We start from the raw sequence: 20,767 nt of genomic DNA on the forward strand, positions 1-20,767 counted from the left end.
GATTCATCCTGTTAAGTGGCGTCCAGAAACACACACACACAGACAGAGACAGAGAGGGAAAAATCACTCGAACCATCCCGGAATATTCCTCTGATATTCCTGCGCGGGCTCGTGCGGCTGTGACATCACACTCACTTCATTCCAGTTGGGGTCTTTTTTTAAAATAAAAACAAACAAACAGAAAAAATGTAATGATTTTCCCCTCCCTTCACACACGCGCCGAAGCTGCGCGGCAAGCATCGAGGGAACAAACGGCGAGGACTCCTGCAAACCGGCAAACATGGGACTAATTTTTTTTTTCGTGTTTTATTTTCAGTTTTTTAAGTTGGATAATGCGCCGAGTTTGCGCGCAGGTGCATTGATTTAAACACACCTCCAGAAACGAACCGCAAAAAAAGCAAAACTTGTTCCAAAAGCATCAAAAAATAAATACGAGGGGGGAAAAAATAAGAGGAGCCGAAAACAAGAAAATGATCATTTCTAACAGTTTTAACTAAAAAACGAAAACATTTTTTTCAGAACCCAAAAAATAATAAAATTGAGGAAAAGCTGCATTTTCACCAAATTTACACATTTTTACAGCGTAAATAAAAACCGTACATCCGCCAATCTTTTGCAGCCAATTACATAATAATAATAATAATAATAATGAAATAAAGAACACATGTAACTGACCCCCCCCCCCCCCTCAGCTCCAGCATCCCTCTCCTGTTTCTGCGACTTAAACCACATTACTCCTAACAACAGGCACACATTTCCACGAGCGAACACATATAAAAATTAATCATCCTTAGGAGTTTTTTTTTTCTTTTGCCTCCCCCCCAACCGCCACCACCTCACCTCCTCCACCTATCTTCTCTCTCAGCAACACAAACACTCAGAAGACAGGGGTTAAAAAAAAGAAGCACACTCACTGTCGCCTGGTTCTTACTCCGTGTCGAAGCCCGACATAGTTGGTTTCACTCTCCAAAAAAATAAGAAGAAAAAAGGGGGGGGAAAAAAGAAGACGAAGAAGAAGATAGAGAGGGAGGGAGGGTAGAGAGAGAGAGAGAGAGGGAGGGGGGGGGGGAAACTTGAGCCCAGAAAGATGCTCACGTTTGGCTCTCCTCAATTATCCCCTCCCGTGAAGATAGGTGGCGTGCGTTTCAGGGGGCTTCTCCTCTCTCTGTGTGTTTGCACGGCAAAGAAAAGGAGGTGGAAAGGGAAAAAAAATGTCATTAGAAGAGGCGTAACACGTCAGTCCCTACCCAGGTTTGTTTCCTGGAGTGGGTGTAAGACATCAGTTGTAAACCTGCCCTAGCAGGAATAGCGGTCCCTCCCTCCTCCCAACTATTTCTAAGGCTTTTATTTCTAAGGCTTTATCATCACCGGTGGAACAGGACCCGCTCACCGCCGCCAAGCTCCCGCTATCAGCCCGTCCTCGCAGCTCCTCTTCCCCGCAAAAAGAAGCCTCTGGACCCTCCTTTAAAAAAAAAAAAAAAAGCAAAAAAAAAGAACAAAACAACAAAAAGAAAAACCCAAAAGAGAAAAAACAGAGCCGAGCAGGTATGTGCATCCTTACTTTTCTATCATTTCCACTCTTTTTTTCTTTTATATTCCTCCTCTCTCGCGCTCTCTCTCCCTCTCTCTCTCTCTCTGTCGCTCTCGCGCTGTCGCTCGCTGTCTCGCGGACAAATTGTGTCGGATATTACAACTTCCACGCGCTCGCGCCAGAGTTTGGGAGCTCCGAAACTTCGACTTACCTGCGCAGGTGGAGAAAGGTGCGCTTGGGTTTAAAAAAATTATTTATTTAATTTTCTTTAAAGGAAAAAAAAACATCCGCTTTTTACATTTTTCCCACACACACACACGCAGACACACGCCTTCCTGCGCTCTGCTCGCCGTCTCCCTCCGCGGTGTCCTGTAGAGGCGTCCTGCGGGGTTGTGACAGCCGGGGAGAAGCTGCTTTTTGTCGGGCGTCTGTCGCCGCACAGCCCCGGAGACCCGGAGAAAAAAAAGGCGATTCCGTACGGGTGTCTTTATTTTTTTTTTCATTTATTTATTTCCTCTCGTTCTGGATCTTATTTGAACCATTTCTCCCACTCCCTCGCTCACGCAGCTCTCCACTCCAATACCCACTTCTCCCAGTAACGGCGATTTGCGCTGATAGATTCGCAGGCGAAACGCGCAATTTGGCTCTAATCGCTTCTTCTACTTCTTTTATGTTTATGCGCCATTTGTGCCTTAAAGCTTTCTTTCCTCTCTCCTTTTTCTTCTTCTTCTTATTCTTTTGGCACATTTGAACAATTATCCCCCCACCCCCCCACTCTGTCCATCTGTTATTTATTAGCAGAGTTTGGATTCACTTTATTAAACCTGAAAGAGCAATTTTTGCTCAAGTGTTTATCGGGAGTTGCGTGACTTTTAAATCCCAGGGAAATCCCTCCGTTTTTTAAAAGAACAGAGTGACTGAAATGTGAGTTTGTTCTCCCTAAAAAAAAGCGCAAAAAACTAGAAAATGATTGTTTTGAAGTTTAATTAAAAGAAGTGGATTTTTTTTTATATTTTGCTTACATCGGAGAGGAGGAGGAGGAGGTAGAGAGCGGGCTGTGAAACTTTTCTGATTTTAAATAAGAAGAATTCCGCTTCTCGTCCTCAGCCCTGCTCTCTGAGCCGATCAGCTGAAAATCTAAATTAGACGGACACGGATCTCTCCCCCCCACCCTCCACCCCTCCACCTCACCGCTCCTGTCCTCTCCTTCCTTTCCCCTCTTTCTCCCATTTTTTCTTTTCTCCTCTCTCTCTTTGAAACGATCTGTCCCTCCGATCCAACACGCATTTTCAGCTTCTCGTCCGGGGCGCAAGTGGATGTGGATCACTCTCGCACCCCTCCTCCTCCTCCTTCTACTACTTCACCACCACCACTACCTCCTCCTTCCCTTCACCCCAACCCCAACTCACATTGTTGGTGCTGGTGTGTGTGTGTGTCTGTGTGTGTTTTCAGATCTCAAGCTGAAATCAAGGAATCGAGTCCATGCGAGCTGCCATCTGATCCCACACACACACTTATCAATGAAGCAGGAGATCATGGCGGATGGCCCCAGGTGTAAGAGGCGAAAACAAGCCAACCCGAGACGGAAAAACGGTAAGAGAAAAGATGACGGGACGCAAAGCTGCTGCTGTTGTTGTTGTGGTGTTAGTGATGGTGGTGGTTGTGTGTGTGTGTGTAGTGTAGAGGTGGTGGTATCTTTGGATGTAAGCCCGCTTTCAAGGCTTCTCGCTGCGGTTCAGGGGTGTGTGTGTGTGAGAGAGAGAGAGAGTCCGCGTTCATTCGGGCTTAAAAAAAATAAATTATTATGACTATTTAGTTTATTTAGTTTTTACGCGTGGATGTAAAGAGAGCGTTACCCCGGGAGAGAAAGTGTGCGTAAATGCGTCCTTTTTTTTTTTTTAGTAATTTATAATTTGAAATAATAGCGGCTTTTAATTGTGGTGAAGCGAGGGGGAGGATGGAGGGGGTGAAGATTGTCAGGAGGCTTGTGTTGTAAAAAAAAAAAAAAAAAAGAAAAGTCCAAAAATGTTAAATAGTGAGAATAAACTTGTGGATGTTGGAAAGTTTGGCGGTTGCCGGCTGCTTTCTCTTTGGGGAAAAAAAGAGAAAAGACAAGAAAAATCCGCCATGGGGGAGGACTGAGTGTCTGCCTGAGTGTAGCGGTCACTGGCTGTGGAGGAAAAAAAGTCCAGTCTTGTGACTTTGAGTTTTTAATCCACGCGCTGGCACTCCGTGACCACCACACACAAAAACACACACACTTTCCCCCTCTATTTCTATAATAAATCCACGCTAATGGGCCTTTATATTCTTTCTTTTTCATTAGTATTTTTCAAAGTCTTTGAACGCCTCACTGTCGCTGCTTTTCCGGGACATATCTCACAGGAGGTGGCACTTGGCTTCTCTGGTTCACTTTTTTCCTTTTTTGAATTTTTTTTAAACGATTAAAAAAACAACAACAACTTTATTTTCCTATCAGTAAGTGAAGGCAGCACGAGAGGCTTGTATAAATAGGGTGACATGTCCGATAAATGCTGGACATTAATTGGGTCTGGACTGGGGAGCGCTGGAGGTGGAGATTTGTTGCTTTTCTTCCTCCATTTGACTGCACCACACTTTTCCCCACAAGAGGCAAATCTGCACTGACATTTCCTGGCCCCCGTTATTCCTGATTATTCCATACAGGCTCAGAGAGAGAGAGAGAGTGTGTGTGTGTGTGTGTGTGTGTGTGTGTGTGTGTGTGGAGGTGTGTGTGATTCAGCAGGTTTTTATTTGCAGTTTTTAATTTTAAAAGAAAGGAAAGACAGAGAGAGAGAGAAAACTGTGCCCCCACAGGTTATTTATCTAGATCAGATTTCACTTATTGATCCCGCGCAATCGATGGCAGACAAGCATTTTGTTCCACGCTTAAAGAGCCTCACAACAGTGCAGGAGATCTCTCACGTTCTGGATCTGCGGCAAGATGGAATAACGAGGACGGAAGAGATGTGATGGTGTGTGTGTGTGTGTGCATTTTAGCCTTGGCCACCTGTTTTGGTTAAAAAGGAAATAAAAATAATAATAATAATAATAATAGGAGTACAAATATCATTTTCACACCCTTAAACCTGACGGAACTCTGGCACGGCTGCAGGGAGATTATTTTTATCCGTTGTAGGAAAAGCATGCAGCGTATTCCCGTCTTCTTCTTCTTCTTTCCTCATTTTAAAAGAAAGTACATTTATTAAAAAAAAAAAAAAAAAAGTCAAACAAGCTCTCTCTGATGACACCCCCCCCCCTACTCTTCCCTTCTTCCTCCTCACTCCTCAACCCCTCACACACCCCCCACCCCCCCTCCTCTGGGAATTCAGAGGCTTATTGAGGCTTGGCCACTCTCTCCTCTCTGTGTCCTCTTCCTGCCCGGGCTCGGGTCGCTCGGAGGGGATGGCGGCGTGTTTACGGCCTGGCTGCCACACTTAAAAACAAAACACAGATTTAAAAATGAAGAAGAAGAAGAAGGAGGAATGCTAAATATTCCAGCAGATGGATGTCGAGTTAGGCGCACTAACTGGCAAATCAGATGAATGTACACAAATGCGATATACGTTGATTTAGAGCTGGTGTCTCTGAGGCGGCGATGTGCTAATTCTAATTTGTGTGCCACCTGTTTTGTTATGGCTTTTTTTTACTATTTTTTTAAAAATAGAAATAACACACACACACCCCTTCCTCCTCCTCCTCCTCCTCCTCCTCGGTGGAGAGCTTTCTTGGAGCCCCTCTTTGACATTCTCCTCCAGATGACTGTTGGCCTTCAGGGTTGGAGTTGCTGCGCTCGCTCTCACGTCATGTGGTATTTAACAGCGCAGTTCGCCACTTATCCCTCTCCCAAAAAACCCCCCACCTCTCTTGCCGATTTCCGAGGAAAATATTTTTTATGAAAAAGCGCAGAAATGACATTTTTTTATTCTCACACGACTGTTAGAACCACCGCAGAGAGAGGGAGAAGAGAGAGAGAGGGTCTCTTCTTCCTGCTGTGAAACTCGATCTCAGCAGCGTGAAGCGTTTGAGAGTTTGGCCTTCGCCAGGTGTTGCTTGTCACATCCAGCTGTGACAGCACACACACGCACACACACACACACGGACACACACACACACAAACATACACACACCTGTCCTTATTTTCTTATTACTCAACCAGCATCAAAAACAAAAAAAGAAACCACGAAAAGCTCGGCTGTGTTTTTGCAGTTTGGACTCCCTGCACGAGCAGAGGAGGAAGGAGGAAACACACATGTTGCAGGTGCTCTTCCCGTCCTGCTTTCTTTTTTCCTTTTCTTTTTTTCTTTTTCGGTGATTCTTCGCCCTCCAAAAAACTCCGATTACATAATCCGAAGCAGGCAGCCTGCTCTCTATCTATTGCTGACTCTTTCTCCTCAGTTGTGCGAATGTTGTCACATATTTATGAGTAAAATGGAGGAAGAAACCATCTTTTTATTCTTCTTCTATTCTGCTTGTTTTTTTAAAGTTGTGTTTGGAGCATCTGCAGTCAAAAATTTAGGGGGGTGAGAGCGACTAAGCAAAAAGAGAATGAAGGGGTTGGGGGTGAGGAGGAGGAGGAGGTTTGGCGGGGCGCTCGCGGACAATTGATTGTCAGCGGTAATGTGTTTCATTTACATGTTTATACCGTCAATAGTGGCGAACGAAGGGGGGGGCTGGGGGTGTCCACGGCACGCCATTCACTGCTGCCATTCCCATACGGGCTGGCGATTGTTGTGCACCAGCAGACAGAGCAGAAGAAGAAAGAAAGAAAGGACAGAGAGAAAGAGTTCAGCTGTGCGTTATTTTCTTTAAGTGAATTGATGACATCAGGCAGGGACGACTCCTCCGAGCCTCCTGCCTGTCACTGCTTCGGCATCGAGAGGCCCGATATTCCTCCTGCACGGAGCTAAATATATCTGTGAATGAGATTGCTGTGGAGAGAGGAAAAGCAAAAACATAAACAAAAATATATTCAAAGGAAAATAGAAAAGGAGGGACTTTTTATTCCTTATAAAATTCCTGTGACTGGGATTTATTTCGGAGACGCGGTGTGATGTCTGTTCCTCTTAGTGTGTGCTTTCCACCAGGAATTAAATCAGGAATGTTGCTCGGGCTGCAGCACATGCACGTTTTTTTTTCTTCGACTTTTTCCTCTTTTTTTTCATGCTTTGATAAGGCAGATAAAAGCAAATAGCATGGCTTGTGGCTGTACACCCCCCCCCCCCCCCCCCACCACACACACACACACGCACACACACACACATATTTTAAAAAAAGGAGGAGAGGTAGAAGCTAATGATCATCTCACCTTCATCCTAAACGCCGGACAGCAAACTTTCATCAATCCCCTCCTCCACCTTCTTTTAATTTTTAGTATTATATCCCCCCCCCCCCCCCCCCCCCCCCCCACACACACACACACACACACACACACACACACCACACACACACCAGGGAAAAAAAGGCATTTTTTTGACACTTCTTTTCTTAAAAAAAACAAAAAAACTCCTTCCTCCTCTTCTTCCTCCTTCCTCCTCGACCGCCCTGCCTACTTGTGTGAAGATATTTTTTCCGCCTGGCGGCCAGAGAACACACACTCACAGAGGCACGGCGAGCCCGGACCCCCTGACACCGCGGGTCTTTGGAATGCCTTAGGTACGATTTCACTTTCGCTCACATCAATGCTGACCTGAATGCCTTTCATATCTGATCCGCCGCGTCTCTCCTGGTAAACATCCCCCCGGGGGGAGGAGGAGGGAGGGAGAGGAGAGTAGAGAGGGGTGGGGGGGAACAAAGAAAAGGAGCTCCTCTTCTCCTTCTTCTTCTTCTCCTTCTTCTTCTCCTCCTTCTTCTCCCTCTTAATCACAATTCAGCCCCTTTCGCCGCCAGCAGCAGGGCTCGCACATTTGCATTCAGCATCAGGAAGAAAAAAAAAGGGCCTGCGATGAAAAGGGGGGCGAGAGAGAGAGAGAGAGGAGAGAAAAAAGGGAGAAGAGGAAAGGGGGGAAAACTAGAGGTGGGTGGGTGGGTGGTGGGAGAGAAATAACTAGGGTGTTTGTGGTTGTTTGTTGGTTGTCCCCTGGTTACAAGCCTTTTATAGCCTCCCTTACTCCAAGCAAGGGTCCCCGGGCCCCTCCTGACAGACAGATAGTGTTACGAGATGCCCACACTATTCGTGGCCACTCACACTTAAGAAGAAGGAGGAGAAGAAGAGAGAGGTATAAAAAAAAGAAAAAGATCCTGGCTGCGACCGATTGGATTGTGCACAAAGAAGGAGATAAGAGTCGGGAGCAGGTGTCTGCACGATGCGCTTTTTTTCCCTCTGCTTCTTCTTCCTCTGTTTGGCACCAACTTCTCGGCAACTTTGCACGTGAATTCAAATAAATAAATAAAATAGTAGCCGCAGTCTTTAATTATTTATCTGTTATCGTCGGATTGCCAGAGCTGCAAAGTGTTGGATGGATGGATGGAGAGGTGGGGGTATCATGTGATCTGGATTTCAGTTTTCCTTTCATCCCTTCCTCACCCACAACTTTCCTCTCTTTATTTTTTTTCTTTCCTCTTTCGGTTAAGAAGAAGGATTACCGGTACACCTTCCCTCCCTCCCTACTGGCCCAAGCTGCGCAGGATTTAGGCAGATTTACTTCAGCAAACACCTTTGGACACTGGGGCTTGTTGGTGGTGGATGGGGGGGTGAGAGAGAGAGAGGAATAAGAGTCTGTTTGCAAAAGGGGCCTTTTGTTCGGAGAGGTTCTGGATAATGCCTTACCAGGCAGCCATGATATTAACCCGTGCTTTGGAGAAAACAGGGGTGGAGGGGTTAACGCTTTGCATGAGAGCGCTGTGACCATCCCTGCCGCCTCCTCCTCCTCCTCTCTTGTTTTCTGGGTTTGGTTAAAAAAAATTCCCATAATTTTGAAAAAAATTCGACTCACATATATATATATATATTTTTTTTTCATGCAGAATGTATTTGGGCTGATGCACACTCACACAAACATGAAGCAACTGCCAAGAACGATGAAAGCGAGCGAGAGCGGTGGCCGGGATCCGTTGCCTGACTAACACCGAGGCATGAATCAGCCAATAGTGAGCCAACTCTGCCCCTCTCTGACTTGCCTTCATGCTTTTAAACCCGCTTGCAATGACACATCAGACCAAAGAAAAGCAACTCTTTAAAAAAAAACTTTTTACTGTATCTGTTCCCTGAACCGCCGGTAAGGGTCGAGCTCGGTTTGCTCGGACTCTGGCAGTTCGTGGTGGTGTAAAGGCGGCGGCAGCAGCAGTAAAGATGGAGCAAAGGTGACAGACTTCAAGGTGTTTGTGGCAGCCGGGTTGTCCCCTCCTTCCTTATTTATTTTTTTTTATTCCCCACCACCATCCCTGAATTTGACAGCTCCTATCAACTCCCCCTCCACCCTCCTCCTCCTCCTCGCTCTAAAAGTTGCACTCAGATGTCTTTCTCCTGCTTCCCTGACTTTATTTCATGCCTCCGTGCTTGTTTTCTTCCACCTCTTGTTTTTTCTCTCTCATTTTTTGGGGGGGACAAAAAAAAAAGCAAACACAGAAATTGAAACTTCACTGGTCCGGCAAATAATTGCATGCATTTGGACTTTTCATTTACACTCTTTACCCTAAGCCCAGGCATGTTTTATGCATCGCGTAGGAAAGATGGTAGGAGGAGGAGGAGGGAGGAAAAAAACATGCATTTTCTCATTTTTTTCCCTTTAAAAGAAAAAAATATCATGCCTCATTTGAGTCTTTCTCAAGTGAAAATGCAAAGTCTTTATTTGGCCCATCCGTTCCATCTCGTTCCTGCTGTTTGCACTTATTCAGTCGTTGCGTTTTCTACGCCTGTGATTTTTCTGTTTTTTCTTTTTAAAAAAAAATGCTTTTTGACATTCTTTCCACGACTTTTTTCCCATTTGCGAGGGAGTCTGGGCGCGACAGGCGACAGGTTGCTGAGCAGGTGTAAACTAACGTTCAGATTTCATAATTAAACGGGAAGGAGGGGGGGATGCGAGGGTAGGCAAAAAACAGAAAAAAAAGAAGACGAAGAGAAAGAAAGAAAGGAGAGACAACTTCAAAAACACTGACTTCTTTTTTTATAACAGCGGCGTCTGCGTGCACGGCAACTCTTCTAAAATGTCCCGTTTCTCTGCACATTCATCACGACTACTGCGGCTCAGAGTCCCCCCCCCCCCCCCACACACACACACCACAAATATCGATCATAATGGGGGGAGGCGAGGCATCAGCTCCGATTATGAAGCACTTTTAACAAACAAGATTGAGTCTTAATAGAGCAACAAAGAATCAAATATAGATTTAATCAAAAGAGCAAACACCTCACAGCTGCTTTGAGCTCGTGTGCTAGCACGCGTGCGTGACTTATCGCTGCTGCTGTCAAGCGTAAAGCAGGGCACGGCTTCATGAAATAATCTATTAAAATAATTTTTTCCCCATTTCTTCTTCTTCTCTCCCCGTTTTTTTTATTTGGCGGCAGCTGCTTCAGAGATGACACCTTTGTGCAAACAAGTGTTGAAAGGAGCCTCCAGTTTTTCTGCTCTGATGTCGGCGCTGCTGATCTGCAAGCGCCTGCTCGCTGCCACATGTGCACACACTCTCACACACACACACACACACACACATTTAGTAGGAAACACACACACACACTCTTTGATGTATGTTTGATTGTTGGGTGGAAGAGCTCTTCTGGCAAGGTCACGGCCGCGTGGAACAATCAATAACAGATCGGCAGATTAAGGCACGGTGACATCTGGAAATCTAGGTCCCTTTTTCCACGTTCGCCTTTGTGCTTCCATCCCACCTTTAATTCTGGATAATAGAACATGCTATTTGATCAGGGGGCTCGCTTTCTTACCATAGTTCATTATTCAGAAGGTGTCCCGCTTCTCTGCCACCTAAGTGCGCCCCTCTTGTTACCTTTTCCTCTTTTTACTTTCCTTCTAACGAGGACTTGCTGTCCGCTTCTCTTTGTGCTCCGGTCTCCCCCCCTCCCAGCTCCAATCCCGTCTTGCGTGGAAGTAAATTCAGATGTGTTATCTCAATTTAATTGCACCAGATTGCCAAGTGAGATTAGGACAAAATTAGGTCATTTTGCGGTTGCACAAATTTCACTCACTTTCATCTCGCTGTTGATCAAGCACCTTCTTAACCGGAGGTTGCAGCGCAAAGAGGGAGATGGTCAGAAATTGCCCCGACCTCCTTGTTATTCAGACGTACGTTTAACCTTTTGGCACAAAGGAGAGCTGGAACACGGACAGGGAGCAACCCCCCCCCTTTAAATGTCATCTGTGGTGCAGGCAGTGGACTCTGAGAGGTGAATCCACGTGTTAATGGGTTCTGACTGGAGAGGGAGCCCCCTCCCCTGAATGCCTCGTGTCCCGTCGCTGTCAAACACGAATGTCAAACAAACACCTCCTCAGGTAGAGGGGGGATAATCACACCGACAGGCCTGTCCTCAGCCTTTCTGACACGCAGGAAGAACAGGATGGGGGGGTCTGCAACAGAGAAATGCTTTTTCTGGCAAGAGCGCAGGTCAAGGTTTTTCGGCAAGGTGGTCTGGCAAAGAGTTCGTGGGTTCGAGTGTAAAATACATGACGGTAAATTAAGGATTTTTGGAGCTGGAGGCTTAGGTTTGACAGGGTCGAGCTTTTTGTGGTTGTGGTTGCAGTTTTGGTTTTCGGGAGTCAGAGCACGATTCTGGTTTTGGATTGGAAAAAGCTCTGAGGCTGAATTATTATCGACCTTTAGAAGTCATGATGAGGTGATAAACCCAAGGTTTGTGTGGTTGTAGCTGCTGCTTGCTTTTGAGGCCTTGAGAAATCCGATGAGACCTTTTGGCTATGGCATGCTATTCACGCTGGATTGTTGGGACGAAAGGGTATTTCCTGACCTAGAAACCTTGCGGGAGACAACTTAGATCTGGTCCGATATGAAGACTCGAGCTCATACTTGGCCTTGTGACTCAGTCTAAGACACAGCCTGGTCTTTGGTTGAGCCAACATTTTATGGCTTGATAGCCTGGGGATGTTTTTGTACATCGCTGAGGGTTTATTCTTTGGGGTTTTCAGAAATCTTACGAATTCCGTAGGGGGTAGCTATCAAGTCAAGGGTTCACCTCTTCTCTTCTGTGTTTTTCCTTCTCATTTTTGGTTGGTAAACCTTTAGGTTAGACTTGTGTTGCACTATCAAGTCATTAGTTCGGTGCCTAAACCGTAAACATGAACAACCAGAGGGAATCTAACTCTCCTTTTTGCTCCTCGCCCCCCTTTTGTGTCGCCCAACCAGTCCATTTCCCCTTACCTCTACTTCCATCCATCCCAGTCAGTCATCTAATCAGTCAGCCGTCTCTAATTACTTCTCCCCCACCCAAGGGAAGCTACTTCCTTATCGCCTGGCCGTCTTGCTCCGGCATTCCTGAGATAAATTCTCCACCACTTTGTTATTCTTACTACTTAGGGGTATTGGAATTAGCATGGCCATCAAAGCAGACCTTGTACTCTGCCTTTTTTCTCACACACCCCCTCACGACCTTATCTGTGGTCATACATTACAGTCGGGCATGGGGGGGGGCGTGCCCACAGGCCGCAGAGGTGAATAACGGACAGAGGTATCGAGCCGACTTCAAAGACGTGTGGGATGATGAAGCGATGCAAATGTGCAGCTTGTGGCCTTTGTAGCCGTGCAGGTACTCGAGGGCTGCGTGGTAAAGGATTAGTCAAATTGCACTCGGCGGTCCAGGTATTGCATGTGTCCTTTCATATTTCCATGTTTGTATTTATAGAAAACAGCACACTAAAGGGCTTCCTGCGCTGCCAGAAAGCTGTCATTTACGCACCGAGCCGGTTTCACAACCTCACCAGCTCCTTCATACCTGTTAAAACCTCCACTTGGCAATCTCAAGCATCCTGGGGTAAATAATCAGTGCTCCATTCATCCCCACAAACCCCACTTTCTTTTTTTTTTTGCTTCCGCTTTTTTTTTTTTTGCAGATGTACGGGTTCGCCCTCGCTTCCTTCCTTCCTTCCGCTCCTCGCCGTATGTTACCCAACATGGTTTATACCTCAACAGCAAGCAGACGCCGCCTTATAAACTGGCAATCACAGTATCCCTAATGTTATTACTTTTCATAATTAGTTACAGCAACACTCATTCCACGACTGGCGGAAAGGAGTATTCCTTAGTAATTAAGGTAATGAAATATTCATTTATGCTACCTTTTCAGCGGTCTCACAAATGAGCCAGCCATGCTTAATGTCCGCCCTGCCTCTGATTTTATTATGATGGCAGACTGGCACATCTGCAATTAGTACTCGCGCTGACAGTTAGCGTTTCAGTTAGCGGCGGTAAGCAGAGGGAGGCGAGGTGAGGTAGCGAAGGGTGGGTTGGGTGCACCCCGGTGCGATTACACGCCCCTCTGCCACCCTACCTACCCCCCCTCCACAGCTTGCAGCCTTTACTCCACTTGTCTTTTTTTTCTTTTGCCCCCCTTTTCTGCTTTTTTTCCTGTTACCTTTTTCTCCTCCGCGACGGAGAGGTTACCTTTTCCCAACGGTGCAAAATTGACTTGACATAACTGTTCATCAGTTTCAGTCCTCCCCGCTGCTGCCACCGCCACCACTGCCGCCCTCTCTCTCCCCTAGCTCACCCCAAGGTAGTTTGCATCAAATCAGGCCCAGTCAAGCTTCAAGTGGAAATTGGCAGGCCAGAACCTGACAGTGGAGGAGAAAACGAAGGAAGGGAGGGAGGAAAGAAGCAGGCAAATCACAGCACACAAGGAGAGACCTGAACTACATCCAAGATGGTGATCGGGAGGTCAAGCTTTGGGGTTAAGTGCTAATAAGTCAGCTCGGAATCAAATCTTATTAGCGAGAATATAGCTAACAGTTTGGATATTTACTGGGCCAGATTGCCACATTTCTTCTTGCTTGGAACCACTGACACGAGCAGTTTTCCCACCAGCTCGGAGCCACGACGTAGCGAAAAACATAAATTTTAAGGAAAGTATGAATTTTAATTACCAGCTGGGAGAAAAAGGAAGTCAAAGGAGTTTTTATTTAGCATATTTTTAAAGGGGTGGTGGCCATCTTCTTAAAGAGGGGCCACAAACATGCATCCATATTTGCATATTTTTGGACACGTATTTATACGCCACCCATGTGTGCATGCTCACTGGCGGGCAGGTGCGCATGTTTTCCTCTCCTCCTGATCCTCGCTGCGGCCCGCAGAGGGACTTTTAGTGATGAAACTTTTAGCGACTCTTCGCATTTGCTCCAGTTCTGTCGTAGCCACGTCATACGAAGCTCAAACCCCCCCTCGCCTCCCTCCTCACAGCTGCTATATATTCTTATTAAGCGAGAGAGGTGAGTGCTCTTCTTCTCTTTTTTTGTTGTTTTTTTTCTTGCCCCTTTAATGGCCTCTGAGGATTTTTGACGCTCCTTCTTCACTCTTGCGTTACCCCGTCACACCTTCTCCCTCTTTATCTTCATCTACTTGCGTCATCTTTGCTCCTTCCTCGCCACTTTCTCCTTTTCTCCCACCTTCTATCTTAATCTCCCCCCTCCCCCCCAGCCTACCCCTCATATTTTCTCCCTTTCTCTCATCCCCATTCCCTGCCTCCCTGTCCTCGGCTTTGCATGTGCCTCCGATGGGCTGATGGGCTGTTGCGACAGGGCAGCATTGAGGTAAAACGGTGTGACGGCAGAGTTTTGTTAAGCCGAGAACAAAGGCCTCGGAGATGCCGGGGCCAAGCCATTGTCGTCCCCCCCCTTACCCCCCCGTCCCCATATTGGCCTTGCCACAGTTTTGCAGGATTTAATGCTCTGTTTACCTCCAGCCAATCGCCACTAATATTCAAAGAGGAGCTTCTTCCTTTAAGATAGATCCCTCAAAAAAGAGAAAGAACTGCGGGTTTGCTCGTAGAGGAGTGTCACGCAGGGTATTCATCGAAAATCATAAAAGGAAGTTGTATTCAAATCAAACTGTCAATCTCGGGCCTGTAGTTGTACGGAAGCAGTGGCATGCTCCTTATATACATCTCAAACTTCCTGCGAATCCCATAAATCTTTAAAATAACACCAAATGCTTTTTGCAAACAGCGAGACTGACGGTGACTGTGAGAGAGATAGGGAACAAGTGTATGTGTGTGTGTCACACAGAGGGAACGAGTGTGTGTGTGTGTGTGTGTGTGTGTGTGTGTGTGTGTGTGTGTGTGTGTGTCTGGTCCGTTGGAGTTACCCTGCATGGTCTTTGGGCAAACTGAAAGCAGTGCTCAGTGGGATTAGAGAATGAGTGTTGCTGGGGGTGGCGGAGGGTGGGTGGAAGGGGGGCAGAACACAAGAGGATTCTGGGAGGTTTTTTTTTTTCCCTGTGCTATAGCAGCAATCTGCTAAAGAGAGAAAACAACTGCTTCCTAAAGGGCACGTACAAAAAAAATCCTAGATCCTGATCGCTCCTGATAGCAAATCATTTCCCAAAAATGTAACCTGGCAAGCTGGGCGTTTTAAAGAAAGGTGCTTAATTTGCATGGAGTGCATAAATAAATAAATCTACAAGTTAAAATACAAATATATATATATAAATTTATCACATTTTTCCTCTAGCAGGTCTCTGTCTTCTGTCTACATTCGCCACCTGCATCACTCTACAGGAAAAAGTGTTTATCTACCTTTGATGAGAGGGCGTACTCATTAATGGCTTCCCTCTCAATTTGGCTGGCGGATGTAGATAGCAGACAGAAAATAGTTCCTGCATGCTAAAAGCTACTGCTCACACAATGTTTGTGGATTTTTTGAATAACCTGGTCATGAAAAGCTACTTTCAGCTGCTTCCTACTCTTTGATTCGGCTTCTGACACAACCTTGAAAGGATTAGTGTCTCCTGCTGGAATCAAACCAGTGACCTTTTCCTTGCAAAGGTCCTTCATGAGGTCCTTTTAGCGCCATTTTACTCAAATTAATCACTCCAAAACTGTGCAACTCACACCAGAAACACCTGCAACAGGCCAGAGGAAACACCTAAATTTGACCTTTGTGGCTCAGAGTAAAAAAGTCGCACCTCCAAGCTTACACAAACATTTTAAGGATTTCCACCGCAACGTGGCGCGTTTGCTTTATTTATTTATTTTCGCCTCAAGTGACTCGGACATTAAAATCAAAGTTTCCGAGAACAAGGGGCCGTAAACGCAGTCGAAAGCGCCGTCATCGAACCCAATGATATTTTCACGAGCGCATAAAGATTATGAGTCCATTTCGGTCGCACCCCATCTGTGCTTTCATTTGCGACTATATGCCGAGCAGTTAAAGGGGGGAGGCAGAGTTAAGACGCGCCGGTGACTTTCACTCGGCTAGATAGTTTGTTAAGGTCAAACGACATGGTTTAATCCACACGCCCTTCCTCCCTCTCCTCGAAAAGCCTTAAAACCTCGGGATGATTGACAAGCAAGGAAGTTGATGGCAGTTGTTCCGAGGTGGTGGTGGTGGTGGGGAAGAAAGTAAATAAGACACTTCCTGCCAAATCCTCCCCATACTGCGGCGGCGATTAACGGGTTAACTAAATGAAACAATTTGTCAACAGACGAGTCTATCCAAACCCCCTTTTTTCCACTGCTGGTTTTTGCCTTTTTTTTCGAACACCCCCCCCCCCTCCCCCCCCCCTCCCCGCAAAACAATTACAAAATTACAGTAGATAAAAACTGAACGTCGCTCCGTATTTATGCAATCAACATAACGAAGAAACAAAACAATTTAATGTGGAAAAATCATCATTCATCTGCATTATAATTGCTTCTCTTTCACATCTACAGGGATGGTTAATTAAAATTGTGATTAAATGCGCCTGCACTGCCTAAGATGTCTTCCCCCTAAACAGGTGCTACAGAATTTAAAAGTAAAGAGAGAAAGCTAATTAGCATTGGAAATTGAGAAATTGCCTGCAAGAATCGGTGTTAATTTCAGTCACTGATGAGGTAATTTATAAAGGGGGAGCGCCAAGGAGAGGCTGAGATTGCAACATGGACTCCCCCACCCCACTGCACCTCACCCCAACCCCTCCATCCACATAACTGGTTTCCCAGCGTGCAGGTGAAGCTGTTTGCAAAACATCGAAGCCGCTTGGTATTCTGTCTTAGTTACCGCCGCTTTAGGAGTAAAGGCAAACACATATTTTCTTTCCAAGAGGTTAAAAAAGGGAGTCAGGAGAATCGTTTCCAAGCAGTAAGATAAGAGGGGGTTTGAGGAAGTAGGAAGGAGAGGTTGCATCCTAAATCTGCCTAGAAGTTTTTTGGTTGTAGCAGCGCTCAAATGGTGGTTGTAAATCTTTCAATCCAAGTCAGGGAAAACACGACATCGAAGCTGCGGTGCTGTGGGTTTTTTTCCCCCGCTCGGGCTTTGTTGGCCGGCGTCCTTCGTCCCACTCAGAGTTTCCAGAAACTTCACAGATACCGCGGATCTCGAGTTCTCGTTGTACGCTCTCCACCCCTCCCAACACTAGTAATTACCTGTCATTGTCCATCATTATAGTTGGCCTTGGAGAAATGTCAGGCCTGGAACGAGACCGAGCCAAGCTGTTCCAGCGTGTTCTGAACTTGGCCGCAACTGGGTCACATCTCCCGTTTCTGAACTTGCCCCGTTGACCTATCTGTCTCATTTATCTGCTTTATCTGTCTCTCTTGAAACGTGTCAGAGTTTGCATAAGTTTACATGCTTCTGTCAGTGGCTCTTCTTTGACAAAGACAGGCCTTGCTCCCGAATAAAAAAAAATTCTTCTTTGATGCTTGACCTTTTCTGATTTGTCACCAGCAGTGGTTTTTGGAGCAAAAAAAAACTTCAGTGGCATCAGCAGCTAAAGTTTTCACAGAAATTGCCGTTTTTGAACCGAGAAAGGGGGTTGGACAGGTGGGAGGAAGGGGGTGAGCTAGCAGGCCGGAGATCATTAGGCTTCCACAGCGGTGGAGCTGAAGCATCAGCCAGCGCAAGGTTTAAAGAAAAAAAAAAACTAGGAAAGCCAATTTGCTGAGACATACTCTGTCGACCTTTCATCATAACTGGGGCCTTTTTCTTTTAGATTAAGTCCAGTGAGCAGAACCCAGCCGCCTGTCAGCCCGTTAAGCCCCCCTCCTCCTCTTCCTCCTCTTCACTTTTTAACAATCGCCTCTCTCACTCAGCCTCAAAGCTCCCCTAACTTTCCACAGCTGCTATGTGACAAATCATCTACTTTATACCCCTCTTACCCCCTGCTTTTGACACCAGAGATGCTTGTTGCAGCATCCACTGGAGTTCTCTCATCCTAAAACATGAGGTGTCTAGTGTTAAAGCCTCACAGTGGTTGTAATTTGTTCAAACATACTGAAAATGTCAGGATGAATTTGTGGGGGAATATTTATGTATATAATTCAGAACAGTGATTCCAAAGCATGGACACCAGTATTCCTCATGGACTCATGGAGTATGTGGACAGACTGGTTTTAATTACAAGAACTGACTGGTCCTGAACAAGTTTAAGCTGTAATATAACAGACCTGCAATAGAAACAGACTAAATGCATATATGATTAAAGTTAAAAATAATAATAATAATACTTGAAATAGCTCTGTACAAGTATGGCTAACAGCTATAATTGTTAGTTAATAGTAATGAAAACTTTTGGAAGTTTTTGCTAGAAATATGGAAAAGCCATTGTAATCGTTATGTAACAGTTTAGATCAGCTAATAACATTGTAAACTACAGATACTCGATAAACTATTAGTTAAAATGGTATATAAAATATTGGATTTACTGGCTAAAAGTGGAAATGGATTGCTAAAACTTCAGATTAACACACTGAAATTGGTCAAACTAGCTATCAGTATTGCTATTGTTAGCTAACAATGTTAATAAACAAACAAAATTGTTAGCTAAAATGATAGCAGGTGAACAGTTAGCAAAACCTTTTACTTTAAACTAACTTGATAACGTGGGCCTAAACTGATAACAGCTAAAAATATATGGATGAACAAGATTGCTCCTAAGTTGAAATACCTCAAACTAAAATGAAATGTTGGTATTTATTAGTTAAAAATTGAGCTAACAGTTGAAGTTAGCTAAAGCTATAGATTAGCGGTTTTTTAGTTAGGTAGAAATATAGCTAAAGGAACACATCAAAGCTAAACATTATGTATTAGAGCTTAAATTGGTCGGTAAATATAATATATAGCAGTTAAATGGATTAGGCGTTGAAGTCAGTAAGTGATTTTCCTAAACATAAGTGCTAAATGATGCTACGTAAAAGTAGCCCAGATAAAGTTTCAAATTAGTTTATGAACATCTGACAGGCCTCTGACGTTACATCTCGTGAAATAAAGTTGGGCACCACTCATTTAGAAGCCATTTTGACCTTTTCCACGTGGTGCATTGGGCAAAAAATTATCCTAGGTTTGTTATTTTTAAGCCTTTGAGGCAGCTTTATGGTGAAACAAAGAAAAGGAAAAACTGGAGTACATGTCTTACAAGTATATTCCAAAACAGGAATAAGAACGTGAAGGAATTTGCTGAAACTGTTCCATGGACATCACCCATAGCAGAGCTCCTTCATGATTATTTTATGACCCCCCCCCCCCCCCCCACACACACACACACACACACACACCCCAACCTCTCCTTCCTCTACATCCTTGTCCATCTTCTTCCTCGTCTTCCTTTTTTCCCCTCTCTGAGTCACTTCGCTGAACAGGTCAGGCAGTAAGTGACAAGGTATTTCGTCGTTTTGTGAACCTTTGCCAGACTGATTGTTCAGTGCAAGTGTAGTGTAACTGAGCCGCTTGTAGCTCGCCGGAGTGTGGAAAATAAGATCGAGGACTGATTTTTTTTCTTTCTCCCACTACCTCCCTCCTTTCTCCCTCCCTCTCTGTCTCCGTCTTGGTTTTACAACAATGTAAGATAGTAAAATAGATATCCAGTGGCTCAGTGAGCGCTCGCTCCCGTGTTCCGACGTTGCTGTCGCTCTTCATACATTTCCGTTCCACCTGACAGCCCACTGTATTGCTCCAACATTTACACTCGCACCGGTTTGACCCGTGACCACTTGTAGTTGCCTATTATGCTATTACCGGCCAGGCGGTAGCCATACTGACTCCTCTGTTTTCACCGGGGTTAGGCATGAGAGCCGTCCCTGTAGTGTCAGAACGGGTCAGAAACTGTTGTCAACATGTTTCTGCACCAATGAGAAGAGGCCAAATTCCACTTGTGTTTCTTCTTGTTCCCTGAAACCAGTTTGTTTTATGGACTACATGAGGAAATCCCTGTAGATACACTTGTAAGATTGAAAAAAAGCCACTTTCATTGAGTATTATTTAATAAGGATCTTTGATTTAAGCGATATTCTTTAACTTTGTGAGGTCTTTTCCATGGTTTCAATCCATCTAGCCTCATTGTGAAAAAATATTTGTATAATCTTACAGCTATAATGCATAACCAAGTTTATGCATCATTTGTTTCAGGATAACCTGTGCTATCAGAATATAAGTACTATAGCAATGTCACGTGAATGTATAGAAAGTTTTGTGTCTATACAGGAAAAAGAAAAACAAATTGATTTCTACAAGTTCCTAGCTCATGGCGCTAGCTTAAAGGGGTTGATTTCTCGAGGAAAGATCCTTAAATATTCTCATTATACTGGTGCACTTTTGCTTTTTCATCCTCTCATGTGCTAAAACATGGTTTGCAAGGCTCACTTTTGCTGCTGCTACTATTATAGGTGACCATCTCGAGTAATAAATCCCCAATCCTTGGCTGAGTTAGTGTCTCGCCTTCATAACCAGCTACTCAGTGCCACAAAAGAGTATTTATCTTACAGGCGATGGGGTAAACCTCCTGTGTGTAGTACTGCAAACTCTCTGTTTATTGCTCGAGGCGCAGTTGAGAGAAGAAGGTGTATTTATCAAAGAAAATCATCCTGTAGCTTGTAACTGTCTTCCTTTGTGATTAACGTTTTAAAGAAGATCTGAAGCGGCCATTTTTTCCCTCCCTTCAGCTGAAAATGAAATTTATGCTTTTATATGGCTTTTAACGGAGGATAGGATGTGATGTTAGTGTTGATGTAGTAGTGGCAGAATTGCAGTTTATAAAAGGGGGTGAAAGGGATTTTCTACAACTTCAAAAACAAGCCAGAGGAGGAACAAGAGGAAAAGCCTCCCTAAAACCCCTCCGGGAGAGACT

The 20,767-nt window shown here is 45.0% G+C and overlaps 1 protein-coding gene across 3 annotated transcripts in view; it reads left to right on the forward strand.

The window, feature by feature from the left end:
* The first annotated feature begins 1,450 nt into the window (after positions 1–1,450).
* Positions 1,451–20,767, forward strand: part of zeb2b (zinc finger E-box binding homeobox 2b) — a 98,784-nt gene continuing 79,467 nt past the window's right edge. For 2 of the 3 annotated variants that reach the window (XM_063467786.1, XM_063467788.1), the window contains exons 1-2: positions 1,451–1,545; positions 2,984–3,124. In XM_063467786.1, the coding sequence (XP_063323856.1) occupies positions 3,052–3,124 (73 nt within the window). In that variant the 5' untranslated portion in view covers positions 1,451–1,545; positions 2,984–3,051. Of the gene's footprint in view, positions 1,546–1,657; positions 1,761–2,983; positions 3,125–20,767 lie in introns of those variants that run through there. The other variant, XM_063467787.1, reaches the window with a different exon arrangement.

The sequence above is a fragment of the Pelmatolapia mariae genome, linkage group LG23, assembly GCF_036321145.2.
Source record: "Pelmatolapia mariae isolate MD_Pm_ZW linkage group LG23, Pm_UMD_F_2, whole genome shotgun sequence".
Classification (NCBI taxonomy): Eukaryota; Metazoa; Chordata; class Actinopteri; order Cichliformes; family Cichlidae; genus Pelmatolapia; species Pelmatolapia mariae.